Source organism: Euphorbia lathyris, chromosome 10 (assembly GCF_963576675.1).
Source record: "Euphorbia lathyris chromosome 10, ddEupLath1.1, whole genome shotgun sequence".
NCBI classification, from domain to species: Eukaryota; Viridiplantae; Streptophyta; class Magnoliopsida; order Malpighiales; family Euphorbiaceae; genus Euphorbia; species Euphorbia lathyris.
Window position 1 is genome coordinate 59,784,327 of NC_088919.1, and position 22,464 is coordinate 59,806,790.

At 40.9% G+C, this 22,464-nt stretch overlaps 1 protein-coding gene across 1 annotated transcript; it reads right to left on the reverse strand.

Annotated features, from left to right (window-relative positions):
* Positions 1 to 693: 693 nt before the first annotated feature.
* LOC136209742 (UPF0481 protein At3g47200) lies at positions 694 to 3,239 on the reverse strand. Its single transcript, XM_066001319.1, has 2 exons — positions 2,457 to 3,239; positions 694 to 1,342 (listed from the first exon to the last, which is right to left on the reverse strand). The coding sequence occupies exons 1-2, from the start codon at positions 3,134 to 3,136 to the stop codon at positions 700 to 702; spliced, it is 1,323 nt and encodes a 440-aa protein (XP_065857391.1). The 5' UTR covers positions 3,137 to 3,239; the 3' UTR covers positions 694 to 699.
* Between the last annotated feature and the right edge of the window lie 19,225 nt (positions 3,240 to 22,464).

Sequence of the window (22,464 nt, forward strand, 5' to 3'; positions counted from 1 at the left end):
ACCTTTGGGTTTTTTTTGTTACAAACCGAATCATATGGTTTGTAAAATTTTTATTTTTTTGTTGACTTTGCCATATTTGGGCGATAACGACCTAAAATTGAAAATTTTCAAGAATTAAAAATATTTTAAACAACTTTAATTCTTCAACTTGTTAGGTTTTAGGTCATTTAGGTGTTTTTCATGAGAGAGAAAGTTAATGTTTAGAGCGAGAAAACTCCAAAAATTGTGATTTTGAAGAATTAAAAATGCGGTTCCATAGTAAATTTTCATTTTGAGATCGTTTATCAGCCAAATTTGACAAAGTCAATAAAAAAAGAAAATTTTGAAAAACCAAAGGGTTCGGTTTGTAACAAAAAAAAACAACAAATACCGATCTGCAAAAACATGAAAACACAACACATTTATTTGAAATTAACCCTAATAATAACAATAATAAAATTTATTTTTAACCTTAGCTATCAACTTAAACTTTTAAGTCAATTTTTGCCAGCATCTTCTAAAAATCGGTCAAATTTACGAGAAGTTCTATAATAAACCCGACCAACAAAAAAGAAAAAAATGCATACCATTCCATCGAAAACAACTAGTGTTAAAAAAAATTGTACAATTGTCATATTTCCATTGATAAAATCTACCGAACCAAAATCACAGTAGAATTTCTCGAAATTTACACGTAATAACCAACCAACCGTATCGAGTTCAAAAATAAGTACCATAAACAGTATAATAAGTCTGCACAATTGTCAAAATTAAAAGAACAAAAGCAGCAAAAGCAGAAATAAAAGACCAAGGAGTATCAAAATAAGTATATTTGAAACCAGCAATTTGAACATGCCAATCATTCTTATAATACCCATGAACATCATTAAACAACTTTGCCAAATAACATCTATCAATATCAAACCCAACTTCTTTTCCAAGATTATTGATGAATCTCGCAACTTCTACATCCGTTCCGAAGTAATTCTCGATTATGTTTTTGTCGCACAAATACTCGACATCTTTGTACGTATTCACTAAGCAGTCGAGAAACGTTGCGTACGTTGTGAAGTGTTTGGAAGATCCGTTGTGACATTGCTCGTATGCTACACAATTTAGTAAGAATGAACTCATTGCGTCGTCTATTGTTATTGTTGGCATTTCTATGACTCCGTTCTTGAATTTTACTACTAAGAATGAGTCGGCGGTTCCTTGGGTTAACTTGATTCCTGCGCGGCGGAGCTTGGAGACGCAGTGGATTATGTGGCTTGGGGTTGGGTCGTCTTCTTCGGTGCGTTCGGGTTGGTCGAAATTGATGTAACTTGATCGGACTAAATCGAGGAGGTGTCTCGCTTTGAGATTGCTAGAAACATAAAATGTATATTGTAAATCTAAAATGTAAATATTAAAACAATTAAAGATTAAAAAAAAGAATTTGGTCTATTACATAGGCGGGTGAGTTTTGAAATTGTGCAATCCGGCCATCTGGGGCGGAGAGGGACAGGGTTATGGAGTGTACGTCGACCCCCGACTACGAAAATTAAAATGCAAGAAAATTAGTATTACCGACGGACATTTTCATGAGTAAAAGAATAGTGGACAAAAGTCATTGGTCTACTATTGATAGGAAGGGTGACTTTTTAAATTGTACAACCCCGTGATCAGGGACGGAGGGACATGGTCATAGAGGAGTCAGGTCGAGAAAATTAAAATAAAAATGACAAAAAAATTCGTGATTAAATGAATAGTGTCCGTCAAACAAAAGTCAACGGTCTATTAGATAGATAGGTGACTTTTGAAATTGTGCAACCTATTGATCAGGGACAGAGGGACACGGTCATGGAGGAATCGGGTCGAGAAAATTAAAGTAAAACTGACACAAAATTTCGTGAGTAAATGAATAGTGTCCATCGGACAAAAGTCATCGGTCTTTTAGATAGACAGTTGACTTTTGAAATGTGCAATCTGATGATCAGGGACAGAGGAACATGGTCATGGAGAAGTCAGGTCGAGAAAATTAAAAGAAAACCAATAGAAAATTTCGTGAGTAAATGAATAACGTCCATCGGACAAAAGTCATCAGTCTATTAGATAGACGAGTGACTTTTGAGATTGTGCAACCCGGTGATCAGGGACAGGGTCATGGAGGATCCATCGACCCCGACTCTAAGAAAAATAAAACCGACGGAAAATTTCATTGTAACTAAATAATGTCCTCGTAATTTCACTCTATCGAATAGAATCTATAACAGATTAGATATCAATAGATGGAATTTGCGACGAACTTATTCGTCGCTGATATTTAATGCCAGAAAGTTAACTCGCATTCCGAGTATTGTTTTTTCTAGCTCCGCCACTGACATCACTGTAATTGACTGACACACTCATCCGCCTATCAAACAGGCCTTTCGACACACAAAAATCCCCAAACCCGAAAAAGAAAAAAACATAAAACATGAAAAGAATTAGATTTTTACCCGAAACGAGTCAAAATCCCTGGCGGCCGTACTAAACCATGGTTGAAGAAATTCAAAGCAAGACCGGACAAAGACGAGCAATCCTCCTCAAGTTTCGTCAACTCAAACAAACGTTCAAGAACGAAAAACGGGATTTGATTTTCAAGCCGAAGCAAATCCCGATAAAAGAAAGTAGTAATCCACTGCATAGTAAAAATAGGATCATCATCTTCAACTTTAACAACATTCCCAACTTTCCTAATCAACTCAATAATAAAACAACCATCAAGCAACATCATTTCAAGAAAATCATCCTTATTAAATTCAATAGATTCAGAGTAACAATCTCTCGAATCTTTCTCCAAAGGCTCAATAGATTTCAACAGATCTTCTAAATTCAACCCTTTGATTTCAATTCTTGACAGCAAATTCCCCAAATACTGCCATTTATGTTCTTCAATCATCTTGAGATGAGGTTGGGAATGGTGATAAGGGCCTATGGAAACGACATGGGGTTGATACGACTTGCCGTTTATCTCGATGAAAGAAGTTGGGACTTTGAAGATGGAACAGGATGTTTTGGCTGCGGTTTTGGTGAGGATTCTTGGGGGGTTTGAGATTTTTTGGTGCATATATTTGAGACGATCTTTGTTGATTTCCCAGATGTGAATCACATGGTTATCTGATGTGCTGCTGCCCATTTTGGGGGAAGATTATGTAAGAGATGTGTTTTATAGGGTGTGATGGAGAATTTTTCAAATGTTTTGTGGTTGAAATTTGGATTGAATATTTGTGTGTTTTGTTAGGTGGGAATATGTTGTTGTAAGCATCTAGAGAGAAGATATTTTATATCGGGGTAAGGTGTAAAAATACTCTTAACGTTTCTAGCCAGGAGCAATTTATCGTAATTTTACCTCTAATGTTGACAGTGAAGAGTAATTTTACCTCTAATGTTTGACAAATTAGGTCAATTTTAGATATTATTATAAAATACAGATATTTTGTTCTTTATTTTACACCAATTACACGTGTGTTGATTCTAAAAAAAAGATTTCAGATTTTTTATGATTTAATAATAGAATTGAAAATTATAATTTTTAAATTTCGGCGAAATATTTGAATTTTTTTTGTTCATCTCGTACAAAAAATATAGTATCTTTTTCTTAATTTTTTTCTCGTTTAATTGTATGTTTGTGACTTGTTACTAATTAGTGATAAAATGACGCACATGTGAACTGTAGATGATAAAATTCATGACCGACAAAAATAATTTGATGAATTATTTCTCAAATTGATCTAACTTGTTAACTTTAGGGTTAAAATTGCTCTTTACTGCCAACGTTATGGGTAAAATTGCACCATTTCAGACATTGAGGATAAAATTATTCCTAACACTAAACATTAGAGGTATTTTTATATGTTATCGTTTTTATGTAGTGATTGATTTGTTATCTTAAAAAAAAAGAAAGAAGGCAAATGGTAAAGGTTTAGGATTTTAACTTTGAATTCTAAGTTATTCAACCTTTGAAATGTATAAACTGTCTGACAAAAAAAAATTGAAAATGTTTCACTGAATATATAAATGTTAATGTCCAATTCTATTATTAAATCACATAAAATATGAAATCTTTTTTTAAACAAACCGTTATATAATTGGTGCAGAATAAAAAACAAAATATCTGTGTTTTATAATAATGTCTGGAATTGACCCAACTTACTAAAGTTAGGGGTAAAATTGTTCTTGACTACCAACGTTGTTAGGGGTAAAATTGTATCATTTTAGACGTTATGGATAAAATTACTTCTAAAGGTAAACGTTTGGATATCATATTTTTACATCTTATCCGCTAAAAAAAATAAATAATGGTGTCCAGCTCATTAGGTTGGACACCATTTCATCTCCTTCTCAAACAGAGAAAGAGATGGTTAGAGTTGTATCTCTTTCTCTGTTCGAGAATGAGTAGAACAATGGGGGCTAAATTCTTACAAAGTGGCGGAGGAGTACTACTAGTACAAGAGGTTGCATCCGCGTCGAAGAAGCTGGAGCCCCCAGGCACCGAGCTGTCTCTGCCACTGTTCGCTAGTGTTTGTGTTTAGTTTACTAGGTAAGAAGTTATTTTTGGCTTGACACGAAATTGATATATGCGAATTTTTAGATTGGATTAGAGTTTATCTGATAACTTCAAACTGATACAAAAATGATATGAATATTTAAAATTATTATTGGTGTGGTTGACGCCTGCTCTACTAGGGTTCTAGAGAAGAGCTAGGGTTTTTGCCGTAGTGGTGCATCCTTTTCGTTTTTCTTTTTCTGCTTCAATTCCGTTTGTTTGTCCCACATCTGGGCAACGCTGCGATCTGATATTAATCCTGATGGCTGAATCGGTAGACGACATGCTACAAAAATTGAAATTAACAGAAGAAGAAGAAATAGTGGTTGAGGTTGTTGTGAGCCCAAAGGAAACAACACAAAGATCCCTAACCTTAGCCGGAAAATTAGTATCGACAAAGCCCTTGAATATAAAATCAATGGCCAATGCGTTTCAAAATATCTGGAGAACGACTAAAGGTTTCATGTGTAACGATTGTGATGATAACACGTTCCTCATTGAATTTCAATCGTATCGAGACCGTGATCGGATATTACAGGAATCCCCATGGCACTATGATAGGAATTTAGTGATAATTAAAGAGATTGAAGGGGTGGATCTCATCGCTGATCTGGATTTTATACACTGTGAATTCTGGATCAGATTGTATGACATCCCACTCTCATGCAGGTCAGATGAGACAATTGCAAAAATAGCAAGCCGAATGGGTGATGTCTCTGCCCTGGATGAAAATAGACCCAAATATGCTCCTTTTATCAGAGCAAGGGTTAATGTGGACATAAACAGACCTCTTTTAAGAGGTGTTAAACTGAAAGTAAGAGGGCAGGAAAAGTGGATTAGCTTTCGATATGAAAAGCTTCCCAATTTCTGCTACGACTGTGGGATAATTGGGCATGTCCATGAGGATTGCACCGCTGAGATTGAAGAGAGGGAGGACGGGTTTTGGCATTATGATCCATCTTTGCGGGCAACCCCAACCAGACAGCGCAAGGTAGAATGTGGGGTGAAAGTGACCAGGGAAAGAGAAAAAAGAAATAAAGAAGGAAGTACAACTGTATCAGGCTCTACGATCCGAAGAGGCCTCTTTCAAGAGACTAAAAAATGGACATTGGATGAAGAATCAGCATTTGTAAGCTGTGTCCCTGCGACGGGGGTGATGGAGAATCAAAAGGTTCACCTTCTCCTGAACAAAACAACTTTAGACAAGGATAACCAAGTAATGCATAAGAAGCGGAATTCTGAGAGCACTAACAGAGATGGCGAAGAAGTGGAATACACCCCGGCACAGGAAGCCAGCCACTCAGCCCCTAACCTGCCAACTGTGGATGTAGGAAATGTTCTAACGGGGTCATGCTCTAATAGGAATATAATAGAGAAACAACCTGCCCCTCGCCGTGTAAAAATTAAAAGGTTGGCTCGGGGTACCTTAAAGCAAGCTGTAGGAATGTCAGGGACGTCTTCAATCCCCCCAGATGGGACAAAATCGAAGCGACAGTATGCTGATATGGAAGGGGTAGAGATGACTTTTGAAGCGGACAAACACAAGAAATTAAATGACCAGAGGGTGGAGGCCGGAAGCGGACCCCACCCTATGCAATGAAAATCTTAAGCTGGAACGTCCAAGGTTTGGGCAACGCCTGGATGTTCCGGGCTCTCAAGACAACCCTGAGAGCAAGTCGCCCGGACATATTCTTTCTTATGGAAACAAGGATGCGAAAGAACGGAAATTTTATTCATAATGCTTTTTTAGACTTTAATGTTTTTTTTGTGGATGCAGTTGGATCCAGTGGAGGGCTAATTTTGGGGTGGAAAAAATAATTAGAGCTATCAATTAACAGGTATTCCCAACACTGTATTTATTTTCATATCAAGCATCAAGATACAGTATGGAGGGGATTAGGAGTTTATGGTTGGCCCGAAACTCAATATAAAAGACATACATGGGACCTCATTAGCTTCTTATGTAAACTTGATGAACAACCGATGCTGACCTTTGGAGATTTCAATGAAATAATTTGGAATTCGGAGAAGAAAGGGGGCAGACCACGTGATAACAGATCAATGGAGGCCTTCCGGGAGTGCTTGGTGGAAAACAACCTTCTCTCCTTTGATCATACAAGTCAGCCTTTCACCTAGTACAACCGAAAGGCGGGAGATGAGGCTATTTGGGAAGTGCTTGACAGGTTCGTCGCAAGCCCATTATGGCATCGGCGCTTCCCCAACGCAAAAATAAACACTCTTCCTCGTGTCTGTTCCGACCACAACCCAATTATGATCGACACAAGTTCAGTTCCGTTTTGAAAACATGTGGGTTGGAGATCCTCAATGCAAAGAAATTATTGCAGCTAGATGGAACCAGTCAGCAATATGTAACGCCTCCTTTAGCGATAGACAGAAAATGATAGCTCGAGATCTGACAAATTGGAACCGAACCGAATTTGGGTCACTAGGACAGCAGATTCGATCTGTCACTAGTGACGCGGCCTCAGCGGTTCTCAACGATGAGGCCGATCTAAGGGATAAGTGTACCCTGTCGTTATCAAGTAATAAAATCTGGAAAAGTCCAGGTATCGAATCCACAGGACTTATTTACCACAAGTATCGAGTTACTTGGTCTCAGGTGTTATCTAGGCTTTGTGGGTTTTGAGTTTGTTTGTTTAAGTTAATCTACTCCTAGGTTGAATTACGTTACTCCTAACTAAGTTATACTAATTCTAGCTAAGTTATTCTACGTCTAATTAAGTTAAACTACTCCTAATTAAGTTATACTACTCGTAGGTGATCTTTCACTAATGCAATTACCCGAAGGAACATGGTATGAACGATAATAATGAAGTTAGGTTATTAGGTCTATTGATTAAAAACCTAATCTAAGTCACTTGTATTCAAGGCGATTAACCCTACTTACCCTCCTGAAGTTCCTAGTGCGTGATTCCCTTGTAAGGCCGAAACTAGGTCTAAGGCTCAGCAATTTGGGCTTAATCAACTAAGAGGTCGTCAATCTCCTAGGCTCTGACTAGGTCAGATTCAGCTCACAATATGTGCCTACTAGATTTTGGGGCTTTTGAATGAGTTAAACCAATTGAATAAAGCGTAAGATAAAGATTAAACAAATAATCATAGAACAAAATAAGAGCTAAGATATTATTAAAGGTGAAGAACAATGTCACAGGATACAATTAGCCTAGGATTCATAGACTGTATCAAAGAGTACAAACAAGGAAAGATAAACGGAGATACGAAAATCCCTTTCAGGGAACCTGTCTACTCTGCAGCCGGCTTCCTAGGTCTTAAGGATGGACCTTGAATATTCCTCGTTGAGCGGAGCTTCGAATGTGCTTCAATGGAGGTTGAAGGAGATGGAGGAGGTGGAGAGGAATCTTCAAGGGTGAAGGCTAAGGTAAAATTACAATAATGAAAGATATCTAATTTACAATGGAAAAGTTCTATTTATAGTTGTAGCTCGGGCCCTCTTTTTGACCTATTTCGTGTCCTTATGCAGGTGGAAAGTCGTGGGACCGGTCGTGGAGTCGTGGGGTCAAAACTGGTATTTTTTACCAATTCCCGCAGGTCAGCTCGCCGAGCAGGGCGCGCTGCTCGCCGAGCTGGCCCTGCGCGGCCAGCTCGCGGTGAGCTGGCCCCCAGCTCGCCCGAGCAGGCCCCTGGAGGCCTGCTCGGTGAGCTGACATAGCCAGCTCGGTGAGCTGGCCTAAAAAGGCCAGTCCGACGAGCGTTTTTGCCCTGCACGGTTCCGCACTGTCGCTCGATGTCCCATGATGTAATTTTCGCCCGAACTTATCCTGCGCATGCACGAAAACTCCAAATAGCATTAGTCCAAAGGCTAAATTGACCCGCCAATCGCTCATTTTGAGCAAACGCTCCGTTTGGTGCGACTTTTGGCGGATCAATTAGCTATAAAAGATAACGGAATTATAACATACATGTCATTCTGGCCTTATTTGCCTAAAATGATCAGAAAACGAGCCTAAACAACGAAAAGTTAATAAAACATTTTTGATTCCTAACTAACTCACACAAAGGCATATAAATGCGAGAATTGCTCGCTTATTCATGAAATAACACTAAAAACCGTCCTAAAACCGTACCCAAAGATAGGGGTTTTTGACCCCTATCAAACCTCCTCGCACTTAAAACTTTACTTGTCCCCAAGTAAACTAAAAAACTAAACCCGCAATCACAAGCAAGCTAGAAAACCTCCTGGTTTGACTAGGTGCTTGACACAATTTCGAGCATCTGTAATTACATGCATTCTGAAGTACAAAGTAGAGACACGATATCCAAAAGCCGCATTTCAATTATCACAGGCCATATGTTTAAGAAAAAGGACACATGTTCAATTAAATGAGCTTAAGGGGATAGCTAAGTAAAACACCTCACCATAGGTAGTTCACTCAATTCACACAATTTCGGTGGCTAAAGTGTTTACTCTCGGCTTATGTTCTTGCTTAGGATTACGTTGATTTTGCATGTTCATCCGAGTTCCTCTACTATACTATATGACTCCGATGATATCAAAAACATCCTCGAATTAGGGTTGTAATGTGGTTAGAGGGTTAAAGGTACAACAAGGGTTAGGAGTTCTAGCGCTAGAAAAACAAAGTTTGAATTGGCTTTAGCAAATTGTGAAGTGATTTAGCTATTTATTTACATATATTTCTTTTTTTTTTCTCTGAGACGTTCTAATTTTAGAACTGGGGAATAGAGTTCTCCCTCTTTTGTTCGTCTCTTTTTCTTTTCCTTTTTTTTTCTTTTTGGATAGTAATGCTCATTCACTTCTTAGCCTTTTGGCTTGCTACTATAATACCATAAACAAAGATAAAGCGCTAGAAGAAAACAAAGGCTCAATGTGAGCTTTGCAAAAACTCGGGTTAGGTAACAAACCAAGTGATGGTTTGCAAAAATTGGGTTAGAACGAAAGAAAAATCTACAAACTACAAAAATACAGGCTCAAAGGGGCTTCCTAGAGTGGATGAAAAAGAGAAAATAAGGTAAAGAAAAGGGTTAATTCTAATGAGGCTGATTCATCGTTTATCATCTCAAATCATTGCATGTAGGTTCAACTCAGTATTAGGTGCAAAATCTGTACTCTTTCCACAAGTCAAAGCATTCGCACAAAAATGTCAAGAAAAAGAGCTTTTTGATGTTCGCTCTTAGGCTCAAATTCAACTCACAATTCTTTGGGTTTCAATTTTGTGTTTACTAGTTCTCCCCAATCTCAAGTTTAACATCACATGCCTTCAATTCTTAAGTTATCTACCTAAGTAATGATTTTAGCATTTCTTCAAAAGTAGGGTCTAAATGCAAACTTTAGCTCATGCTTTTACAGATACAAGGATTGTGTCCTACACCTAAACTAGTTGCCATGCAATCTTAGATTCGGTTCTCAGCCCTCAAGGACAAATAGCGAAGTTTAGATTCGAAGGAGGTTCACGGTTTTAGGTCCTAAACATGCGAAAACATAAATAAAACCCGAAAATGCTAAACTAAACTAGACACGACGCAATAAAAATTTTAAAAATTATACAATTTTTGTAAGCTTGTCTACCCCTCCTCCTCACACTAAAAATGTGCAATAAGTTCCAACATTGCATCACAAACCATAAAGTACGAGTGCAAAAAGTTAGGGTGGAGAAGACAACTTACTGATCAGCCGGGGGGTATGGCCACGGCATGTTGTAGCGCTCACAATAGTCCGCCGCTACATATTCAAGACATGTGAGCCCCCGGTCCATGTTCTGCTCAAAGTTAGTGAACCGATGGTCCATTTGTTGAATAGTGTTGAAGGTCTGAAGGTTAAGGTCTCTTATCTCTGCCATCATGGTGTTAATGGCTTGGAATTGGGCCTCCGTCCCCGGCTCTTGGTGTTCCGCGTGGTCTCCTGCTGCTGCAGCTCCTTCCTCTTCCGCTCCTTCTTGCTCTTCCTCTCTCCGTCGTGGTGGGTTCCACGCTCGTTTTCGCGCTCTTCCGCTTGAGCTTGCTCCTCCAGATGGCTCCCTATTTAAAACTGCATGAAAAGTAGTTCTTCCCAAAAATTTGGAGTCAAGCAAAGTAGGGTAAAAACCATCTTCCTTAATTTCCAAGTTTTTGAATTGGCTACTAAGGAAGTTGGTTACCAAATATCCAAGACCCATCGACCCACGTTTCCTACTTGTTTGGCTTTGAAAGCCTTCAAATATGGATTTGACATTATCAACGGGTTTATGATTGACCACACACCACAATATGAGCAATTCTGTGCTCGAGACCTTATTGCTCGCGGTTTTGCCTAGCAAGTTGTGTGCTACAAACTTGTGTATAAGGTTTATCATTGGGTCTCGGAGAGAGACAGGGCTAGCAGTGCGGGAGTCATAATCTGATGACCTTGTTAATTGGAGCCAAGCATCAGACAATGTCACGGGTTCCTCAAAACCCGAGACTGCCCCTGGTGAGTTCTGGACTCCCATCAAAGCTGCTATCGTAGTATCACTGAGACGATAAGGTGTACCGTTCAGTCTGAAGGAGTACTTATTAGTTCCGATGGGCCCTTCCTTTTTCAAGGTGGTCAGAAATTCTATGGTGTATTCATAATAGGTTAGGGTCCTTTTTGTGGCTAGTTTATACCACCCTTGGAATTTTAGGATTTCGACGAAATCCTTTTCCCAACCTAGAGATGCTAGACACCTAGGATCAATGACGATTCGTGTGGCAAGGTCTTGTTTAGAAAACCGATCATATAATAACCCCTCACGCTCATTGACTAATCCAAAAGGAGGATTATACTTAGCTTGCAGGGCATCGTCGAACTCGATGTCAGAATCGGCTTCATTGTTAATCGTGACCTTGTCCTTGCCTTTTCTGCCCATAGTACCTGAGAGATAGACCAAACGGACTAGTTAGAAGAAAAATACAACATAAACCCCCAAATAACCAATAGGAGGCATAAACCATAGTTTAGAAACTTTAGGGACCAAAACCATAAGCTTTTGGTCCCTAAGTAATTTACCCGTTGTAGACACCGAGTAGGAGGACCTGTGACGAAAACCTGTAACGAAGCGGTCGAAGCGGTTGGTTCCGGAAATTTAAAAAAAAGAGAAGAAAAAATATATAAAAAAAAAGAAAGAAAGGAAAAGTTAATGGGAGTCGCGGTCGTCAAGTGGACGGCTCGCGAGTGCTCAGCGACGTGGTGCGAGCGCCTAGCGGCAGCCGACGCGTGTCCGATGACAGTTGGACGCACGTCCGGCAGCGCGGGGCGCACGCTCGACGTCCGCTGGGCGCGCACGCCCGGCAGCGCGGAGCGCGCGCTCGACGACCGATGTGCGCGCCCGCCCGACAGCGCGGGGCTCACGCCCGACAGCCGCTGGGCGAGCGCCCAGCGACGTTGGGCGAACGCCCAACATCAGTTGGGCGCGCGCGCCCAACGCTGGTTGGGCGTACGCCCAACGATAGTTGGGCGTTCGCCTAACCATGTTGGGCGTTCGCCCAACTAATGTTGGGCGTCCGCCCAACGAAAGTTGGGCGTCCGCCCAACGAAAGTTGGGCATTCGCCCAACATAAGTTGGGCGTCCGCCCAACTAGGTTGGGCGTTCGCCCAACCGGCTTTGGGCGACGCCCAATTTTATTTGGGCATCGCCCAAAGCTTTCGGGATCCGTTGCCTATTAAGGCACGGATCCCCATGCATTTTGAGTGAGGATTTTTTTGAGAGCTTTCTCACTCTAGACATTTTTAGAGAGAGAAAGTGGATTTTTTTGAGAAAAATATTTTTTTTCTCAAAAAGTCTGAATTTCCCAAAAGTTAAAATTTTTACTAAAAAGACGAAAAACACAAAAAAAAAACCGGAAAATCACAACTCGTGGAATCGACCGACTTCGACTGTCAGATACCGATCTTGAGGTATTATCCGAGGACTAGACTCGTTTTATTTTTATTTAATTTATTTCCTTTATTTATTTATTTTTATGTTATAATTTTATTTATTTAGTTATTTATTTATTTATCACGTTTTACTTAATTTTTCGTATTTATTTAATTTTCGTCTCGTATTAGATAAACGTTCGGTTTTGTTTTAAAATAAAAGCCTCGTTTTAATATCCCAATACGAACCGTGATCCGATTCAAAGGTAGTTCGGGTATTAAAAACGTTGTAATTATAAGTTTTAAAAATATTTCAAAATAACGTTTTAAAATAAAAACGTCGTTTTAGGAACCTCCGTTAAAGACTATGATCCATTTTTGGTAGTTCGGGAGTCCAAAACGATAGAATAGATCTAATCTAAAGCTTTTGAATAAATCTGGAAAGTTGTGGACTGTTTCTGTAATTCTATATTTTCTGTCACTAATAGCTGTTTACCGACGGATTTTCCGTCGGTAAAGCTGCTGGAACCTTAAATACCCATTTTTTGAGTCTTTTTCTTATCTTTTTGACATTTCTTCTTAAGTATATCTCTATTTAATTATGTAAAATACTTGATAAATATATTTTTGGTTTATATAATTATTATCTACATATTATATGTCTATTTATGTTATGTTAGAAATTTAATTTATATTGATTTGGTTTTGTAAATTATATAAGTATATATGTATAGTTTTTGTGACTTTTGGGATGATTAATTGGTTTTTGGGTTATGATGTAAATATTGTTTTTGAATCAAAGGTTATTTTCTTATTTGTGAACTTGCCTCATCATTTTTACATGTTTTGATTATAATATATCATACTTAGTGTTATTTTCATTATTATACATATACTTAGTTATACTATAGGGTATTCTTTGCTTGGTTTTCAAAGTTATATGTATATCATTATTTTTATCTAAAAATATATATATATATGTATATATGTACATATTCTTCCTTATTCTTTTTGGCATTTGGGGACATGGTTTTAAATTGGTTTTCAATTGAGGAATTTTGGTTTAGTTGGCTTATTGTTGTACTTATGATGATGTTAAAGGTTAATTAAGTGAAAAGGGGAAAGTAAAATCACAAAAAGAGAGTTTAATTTGCTTATTTAAACTTAAAGTTTTCTAGATATTCCTAAAGTGTAAATAACGTTTTCTTGACATTTTTAAACCATTTCTTAAACATCACGTTATAAAACCTTAATTCGTTCCAACGACGGATTAAGCGAACCTTGTAATTAAAATTGCTTTTAATTGTAAATAATAGAGTTTTTGAATTGTTTTCCTAACTAAATTGTTTTTGAACAAAATAAATTGACTTGTATGCTTAATCACGTTTTCTTGTTAAAACTTTTATCTCAACATTTTCAAACGCTCGAGTCGTTCCAACGGCGATTCGAGTGAACGTCATTAAACGGGGTTTTGAAACGTACCTAAATCGTTCCAACGGCGATTAAGGTACGAACCATGTAAATAAACTCATTTTTGGGAAGTGAGTTTAGTTTAGAGTTAGTGTGTAATACGAAGCATAAATCACATTGTGAACAAATCAATTCTTTCTTCTCCCCCCTCTCTCTCCTATGTATTTTGAACTGATGTAAATGGGTGATTCTTTACCAAAATGGCTTTCAATAATATATGCTCAAAACGGTTTTCAAAACGAGAAAGAAAAGGTTTCAAATGAATTTTAAACTTAAAGAAATATGTGATTAGTCCGTTATCGCCTAACACGCTGAGTAGGAGGCCGGTGGTTCATAACCGGGCGATGTCGGGGTGCCTAATAGCCTTTCTTCGGAAAGGAGCTAGCCTTCTCGGCTCGTACCTAAGTTTCCCGAACCCTCACCGGTCTCCCGCAAGGGGTCGGTGTTCATTTTCCCATTCGTGGGTGGCGACTCTTCCATACTCCGAGCTCCGGTCCTGTCGAGCAGCTTGATTCCATGATTGGTTGCTTTCGGCGCCAATCACCACTTACGTCGCCATGAGGTGTCTGCCCGGGAGATTAGGCCGCTGCACCTCGTCTAACAAGTGGCGACTCTGCTGGGGAAGCGAGAAATTTGATTCCGGAAGGCGTGTATTAAGCCCTTAATGGGGACGGATCGTATTATTTCTTTTCGTATGCATTCATAAGCATTATTGCAAACCTTTTGGGTAATTTCCGCGAAACCTCTAGCGAGAGTCCATTCGTCGCTCGAAAGAGGCTAGTGTAAGTTCCCCCTTACATTAAGGCGCCAAAGGGTCCCCATCCATTCGTTAGGGGAGAATTTGTGCGGTCCTGTGAGGTCCCGCGATCAGCCGTGTCAGCATATAGTAGCCTTAGAAGTTGCCATAGGATTACCCGTTACCATTTTTGATGTGATGAATGAATCAGTTCGTGTTTTCAAATTGCCATGATACGTGTCTAATCCTAAAATATGTAAAGAAAATGAAACGATACGTTAATATATACTCTTAAACCGATGTACAAACTACCCCAAAACATCGAAACGATTCGAACTAAAGACGACTTAGTCATCTCGTATGAATGAACTTGTGCGACCCGCCTGGTCCCTTTCCGCGTCCTGAAGAAGGCACATGTTCAGGAAATGCGTTATGACGTAAGCACGTATTAGTATGAATCGGTTTGGTATTAAGGATAGTTATATCTCGATTCAAAAGACTATATTAACAGTAGCCGTTATTCACATTCTTTAAATGGGTTGGGATGAAACGAGATTATGACGAAACGAAAACAAAGAACATTTCTGTTTTGAATGACCCCGCTGTAACATAAAGAGTTTCGCAAAATGTGGCCCATCCCTTCTGAATAAAAGACGAGCTCTTACGTTATGCCTTGTGTTGTTCTTAAGAGAAATGGACGTGTCCGCAAAAGTGACTAAGAAAATAAAAGAAAAACAAAAATAAACGAACGACCAAAGTCATTCTGTATCTACGATGTATACCCATCCCGAGGGTAGTTAAAGAAAGTGAACCAATACCGTTGAATACGTGTCTCGAGCCGGTATGTATGCCGTTTAAAATCACAAAGCCGAATTAAGCTAAACCGCATAATTGCGCCATATGGACGAGACTGTGGGTTTGACTAACGACTCGATCATTTCGACCGTTACCAAAACTACAAGAAATATGGCCCGATATGCACGTTTGCTTAAACTCATGCCTAAATGAAAAAGAACGGTAATATCCCTGCTTCGAATAAACATGCGATTCAACGAAACGTTGATTTTCTATAACCACGCTAAGGTGATATATCCCGTAGATTGGAAGGAATAACGAGTTGTTGCTAGCCGAAAGATTACCGTGCGCTCAAATAAGACTCGCCGTCTTTTTACGTAGCCAAAACGAGCAAACGGATTCTTAACGCTAAAAACAAACACGTTACGCGATGAGTCCGTTCCCTAAAAAATAAAAAGTGAATTCATCACTAAATAAACACGTGGTTACGTCTCTCGATAGATCCAAAAGATTTCGTAATCCAAAAATCGAGACACGAACCCACGCGAATAAAAGGGAACGAGTCATTGTCAATAACGAACGATTGAACCAGAAGAATAACTCGTACCACGTCTAAAAACCGAGATGCGTTCAAAGGGTGTCAAAACCGGAATCGAAGCATCTCGCAAAAATAACAAAAGACGAGTTATTCGAAAGGACAATCCATTTGGTCGATATCTTAGTCACTAGATGTTGATACGTCAAAAACGAACGGTATTGTCTGATGGATGATTTACTTTTTCCGCAATAATCATCGGCATCACGCGTCCCCTGGACCGCAATGTGAGCCCCAAACCAAAATCCTAAGAAAGAGACTTGGACCATCGAGTGTATGGAGGAATAAGGGTGGAAGAGAGATGTTGTGATACGTGTAATTAGATTGACGTTTGTTCTTCTTATCTTATATATCCGTAAATAAATAAATGCACACACCACGAATCATGCATATAAAATCATGCATACATACTAATGGACGCCGTTCACGCAGATTTCATCATTAAGCAGTTGTGGTTCCGCGAGAGTAATCGGCTAGTCAGGCAGTTTGATCAGTTACGGATCGTCAGTTCCGAATCAGCAGTTGTAACGTCCGAATCCTCGTTGTCCGAATCAGCTCAGTCTTCGGTCAGTATGTCTACGCCAGATGAGAGAATATCAGGGTTAGAAAGAGTGGTAAACAACCTCAACGATCAGTTAACCGCAATTTTAGTCCAGCTGGACGAGCTTGCAATTAAGAGTAACAAGAGTGGCAGTAAACCAGCTAAGAGCATTGTGAGCACGAGTCCCCGTTTTGGAAATAACTATCAGGATTGCGTAACAAGCTGTTTGGGAAAGAGAAAACAAAGGGAAGAGGAATGAAGCAGCACATCATTCAGGAAGTGCATGATCTATGCGGGGTAGGCTCTAGGAGTCAGGATTTTTATAACTTGAAGAACTGCTTATCGGCGACTGCTTTGCCTTTGAAATTCCAGCTCCCGAACATGAAGAAGTTCGATGGAACTGGGGATCCTACCGCCCATGTGAACTAATATGTGGCAGCAATGAAACACATAATTCTGACGGAGGAACAAATCCTAGGGTTGTTCAGCGCCTATCTGGAAGGAGTTGCCCTCATGTGGTTTCATGCATTGCCACTAGGAACGAAGAGAGATTGGAAAGAACTAGCGAAGGTATTCATCACCCAATATAGCTTCAACACTATGTTTGAGGTTACTTTGAGGGAGCTAGAGAGCACCAAGCAGCAGGCTGGGGAGTCTTTGTCCGACTTTGTGAGTAGGTGGAGAGCTAAGGCAGCAGTTATGAAACAAAAGCTGTCGAAGCAGGATCAGATCCGAGTGGTAATCAGCAACACTTTGCCGTATGTTAAGAATGAGTTTCGGTGCATGCCTTTCACCAATTTTAATCAGATGTATGGCTACGCTTTGACAGTTGAGGGGGATGGAGAGCCGAAAAGAGCTTGTACTAACTGGATGAAGTCGGGGTATAGTGCCGGAGGGCCAAGTACTAATATAGAACCTACCGCAGTGAAAGTGCTTGAACTTAACGCTATCGGGAAAAGGCAGTTCGTCCAATTTGATCTGACCTATGCAAAAGTTTTCGAACGATTGCAGAAAAAGGAGTTGCTGAAAGCCCTTACTCCCAAGAACAAGACAGGACCCACACCACGGATGATAACCAGGGGGTATTGCGAGTTCCATAGTAACTACGGGCACACCATCAAAAATTGTGAGAGGCTAAAGCATGAGATCCAGGATCTGATTGATAAAAAGAAAATAGTCGACCCATCGTCAGCAAACCCTCCCCTTAGGGTGAGCGCAAGTGGATCTAGGTTGGAAGAGAGCTTTATGGTGGAGTCATTCTGCGAGTTTAAGGAGGAGCTGTTGGACTCCAATGAGAAAAGAAATGTGGGAAATGGTTTATACGTGTCTGTTTTGGAGGAAGAGCCAACGGAAGAAGTGATGGACGATAGAACTAAAACTGAGGAAACCGAGGAAGTATCATCTCGGGGGATCATGCCTGTGTTGAAATCGTTTAATGGGGTAGAAGACCCCGAAGCTCATTTGTATGGATACGTATGTGCTATGTTTGGGGAGTCATACAAAGTGGAAAAAGTCGCTCCATGGTTCTATCTTTCGCTGGTGGGTGAACCTTTGAAGTGGTTTCAATCGCTACCTGACTCGACTAAGCATGATTGGTCACTGATGTCAAGCTTGTTTTTGATGAAGTACCGAAGAGATAAAACACAGGCAGGGGAACATAGCGCGATGCAAATTGGGCCTATCAAACGTCCGTTTCCGACTGTCAGCAAGTATAATGAAGGCAATGATCCCATGGAGCACTTGCATTTTTACCTATCCGCTATGGGTCCTTTGGGCTTCAAAGAGGACGAAATCACGAGTTTGTTTTGCAACTCGTTGGCGGGAGAGTCACTAGTGTGGTATATGTCTCTTCTGATGAACGTTAAAGTGAATTGGGCTGAAATGACTAAGAGATTCATCAAGAAGTACACCGCAGGGGGATACCCAGAGGAAGTGCCGATGTTACCCGATGAGGAGACACCTGAGGCGGTGTTAACCATGGCTAAGTACAAAGGAGGTGAGAACCCCATCGACCATATAAACTATTTCCGTGCCTACATGTTTGACGCAGGACTCTATCGAAGTGAGTTGGTTCAACATTTTCCAAAGACACTCGTAGGAGAAGCTTTGATGTGGCACTGAATGCTCTCGGCAAAGGCAAAAGGGGATTGGGGGTCCCTCATGGAGGCTTTCGTGAAGAGATATGAGATGTACATCCCGTGGACTGGGTCATTGGAAGATTTAGAACGGATCAAGCAATTTCCCGAGGAAGCATTCGTGGATTATGCTAGGAGGTGGAGGTTCAAGTATGCCTCATGTCGGGTCACCTTGAGCGATCAGAAGCAACTCATGTGTATCCGAAGGGGTGCTATTCCACTCGTCGCTAGAAGAATGAATGGAGTGTTCCTCAGGGACTATGAAGAACTGATAGGCTGGGCTCGGTATGGATCGTTGGACCCTTCCTACGTAAATCCGAACTTCCCTCACATAATGGATCTGATGGTCGTGGATATTTGGGGAAGTTCCTCCGACGAGGAGGGTATCAATCAGAGAGTTCCGATCAACATCTGGGATGAGTCTGATGATGAGCTGGAAACGGCTGCTAGCACCGAAGGAAAGATCCTGCCAGGTTTTGAGATCTTCAATGATGTTACCGACTGGGGCAAAGGAGAAGCAAGCTGTTTCATCGAGGAGATCATGATGTTAGATCTTAATACCGAGGAGCAGGTGATCACTATTGAGGCCACTGTGGGAGCGGTGGATGAGCCCAATACCTCCAAGACTTATGAGAAACCCGAGAACCCTGTTGATGACAACTAGATTACCGCGTTGTTTGAATCTGATGATGTACTCACCAATACTATCAATGAAATGAATTCTGATTTTGCTTACTTGCTTAATGTTGATTCTGATCATTCCATGCATTCTCATTCATATAACATGCCTACATTTGAAATCAATGCAATAGAAATGTCAACTTTAAATCTTGGCACGGATGAAAATCCTAAACTTATACAAATTGCTCAAGAATTAACTACTGAAGAGAGGAAAGAATTTGAGAGAATAATTAAAAAAATATGAAATAGTGTTTGCTTGGACATACGAAGACATGCCAGGAATCGATCGATCAATCGTAACTCACCGTATTCCAACGTACTCCGATGCTAAGCCCGTGAAACAGAAACTCCGACGTATGAGGCCGGAATGGGCAGATAAGATCAGAGAGGAAGTGAAGAAACAGTTAGAAGCGGGGTTCATCGAAGTAATCGACTATCCCCCTTGGATCGCAAATGTAGTGTCAATCGCGAAGAAGGACGGTAAAGTGAGAATGTGCGTCGATTATAGGGATCTCAACAAGGCGTGCCCCAAAGATGATTTCGCATTGCCTCACATCGACGTATTAATCGACAGTGCAGCATCGAGCATCCTGCACAAAAATGTTGACGGCTTCATGGGCTACATGCAGGTTCAAATGGCAGAAAAGCACAAGGCAAAAACCTCATTCACAACTGAGTGGGGAACCTACTGCTATAGGGTAATGTCGTTTGGTTTAAAGAATGCCGGGGCAACTTATCAACGAATGGCCACGGCACTGTTCCAGGATATGATACACAAGGAGGTGGAAGTTTAGATGGACGACATGATGGTCAAGTCGGAGAAGAGAGAGGGGCATTTCGATGCACTTGAGAAGTTTTTGGCCCGAATTGCAGAATTCAAGCTAAGGTTGAACCCAAAGAAGTGCTTCTTCGGCGTTTCATCGGGGAAAATCTTAGGCTATGTAATCGGAAATAAGGGAATTGAAGTAGATCCCGACAAAGTGAAGGCCATACGGGAAATTCCGGCACCAAAGAATGAGAAAGAAGTGAGAGGATTTCTGGGACAGGTTCAGTATATCAGTCGGTTCATAGCACGACTCACTGCGATCTGCGAGCCGATCTTTAAGCTGCTATGGAAAGATCAACCCACGGTTTGGAATGATAAGGGCCAGCAAGCATTGGAGTGCGTCCGAAACTATTTGTCTAATCCCCCGGTTCTGAGACCGCCTACACTTGGAAAACCGCTTCTCCTCTATGTAGCGATCGAGGAGCGATCTATTGGGGCAATGCTAGCCCAGGAAGGGGACACCGGTGTGGCGCACGCGGTGTATTATCTGAGTAAGAAGTTCCTGGAATACGAGCTTAAGTATAACGTGATTGAAAAGATGTGCGTGGCAGTAGTATGGCTAACAAAGAAACTGCGACACTATTTTCAATCTTACAAAGTGATCATTATTTCCCGGATGGATCCCGTGAAGTATCTGTACCGAACTCCGTCTCTAACAGGGAAGCTAGCTCGATGGTTGTTACTCTTGTCCGAATTTGACATTGAATATGTAACGAAAAAGGTTATTAAGGCGAGAGCCGTAGCGGAATTTCTGGCCAATCATCCTCTGAACGCAGAAGAGGAGGAGATAAATTATGATTTCCCCGATGAGCACTTGAACGCAATAGAAGTTATACCGTGGAAAATGTTCTTCAAATGGAGCCGGAATAGGAGTGCTACTTATCTCCCCAGAAGGAGAAAGGATCCCAATGGCAAAGAAGCTATCCTTCCCTCTCACCAATAATATGGCCGAATAAGAAGCGTGCATCTATGGGTTCGAGTCATTAGCAGCGCTGGGAGCATCATATGTTGAAATTTGGGGCGACTCAAAACTGATTATCGAACAAGCGCATGGAAACTGGGAAGTAAGGGGAGAAAGGTTACACCCGTACCTAGACCAGCTAGGGGGGTTGGCACAGAGGTTCAGTGAGGGCCGCTTTTATCATATTCCTCGAGCGCAGGACTAAGCGACAGATGCTTTGGCCACGTTGGTGTCGGTATGGGATAATCCACAGAATATTGCCTCAAAGCCTCTGGTATTGAGGAGGTCTCACAAACCGTGCTCCGAAGGTGTAATATTGTTAGGAGTGGATGGAAAGCCTTGGTATTTCGACATCGTGAACTTCATGAAAAGTGGAACTTATCCGACAGAATTAGAGCTTAAGGATCAAGCCGTGATCAGAAGGTTAGCCCAGCAGTTCGTCATCCACAACGATTTGCTTTACAAAAGTCACGCCGATGGTTTACAATTGAGATGTTTAGACGAGGGAGAAGGCCATGAAGCAATGGAGTCAGTGCACTCAGGAATTTGTGGAGCCCACAAGGGAGGAGCAGTGCTAGCAAAATCATAAGGCAAGGCTTCTATTGGCTCACTATGGAAAGAGATTGCAATGAATATGCGAAGAAATGCCACGATTGTCAAATCCATGGCGATTATAATCACCTGCCAGCTATGGAACTGCACGTGTTGGCACCCGTTTGGCCGTTTGAAGCTTAGGGCATTGATATCATCGGTGAGGTGAGGCCTAATGCATCAAATGGACACAAGTCCATCGTAGTTGCCATTGATTACTTCACCAAGTGGGTAGAGGCAGAATTGTTTAGTAAGCTAGGATCGAAGCAGATGAGAAAGTTTATTGAAAAGCATCTAATCACCAAGTTTGGGGTGCCTCACCACATGATCACGGATAATGGGATCCAGTTTCAAGGGGAAGTTAAAAGTCTCTTCCAAGAGTACGGTATTGAGCATCATAGATCGTCTCCATATCGCCCACAAGCTAACGGGACAGTAGAAGCGACCAATAAGAACCTTAAGAGGATTCTCGTAAAGACAGTAGCATCGCATTGGAATTGGCACGAGCAGCTTCCGCTCGCTTTATGGGCTTATCGCACGACGGTTAGAGCGTCAACTGGGGCAACGCCGTTCTCCTTAGTATATGGGGCAGAAGCGGTTCTGCCTATTGAGGTTGAGAAGCGATCGCTGAGAATCGCGGTAGAAGTAGAGATTCCCAAAGCGGAATGGGTGAAGAAGCGTTATGAACAGCTGGCATTGGTAGACGAGAAGAGGATGGAGGCCCTTTACCACATA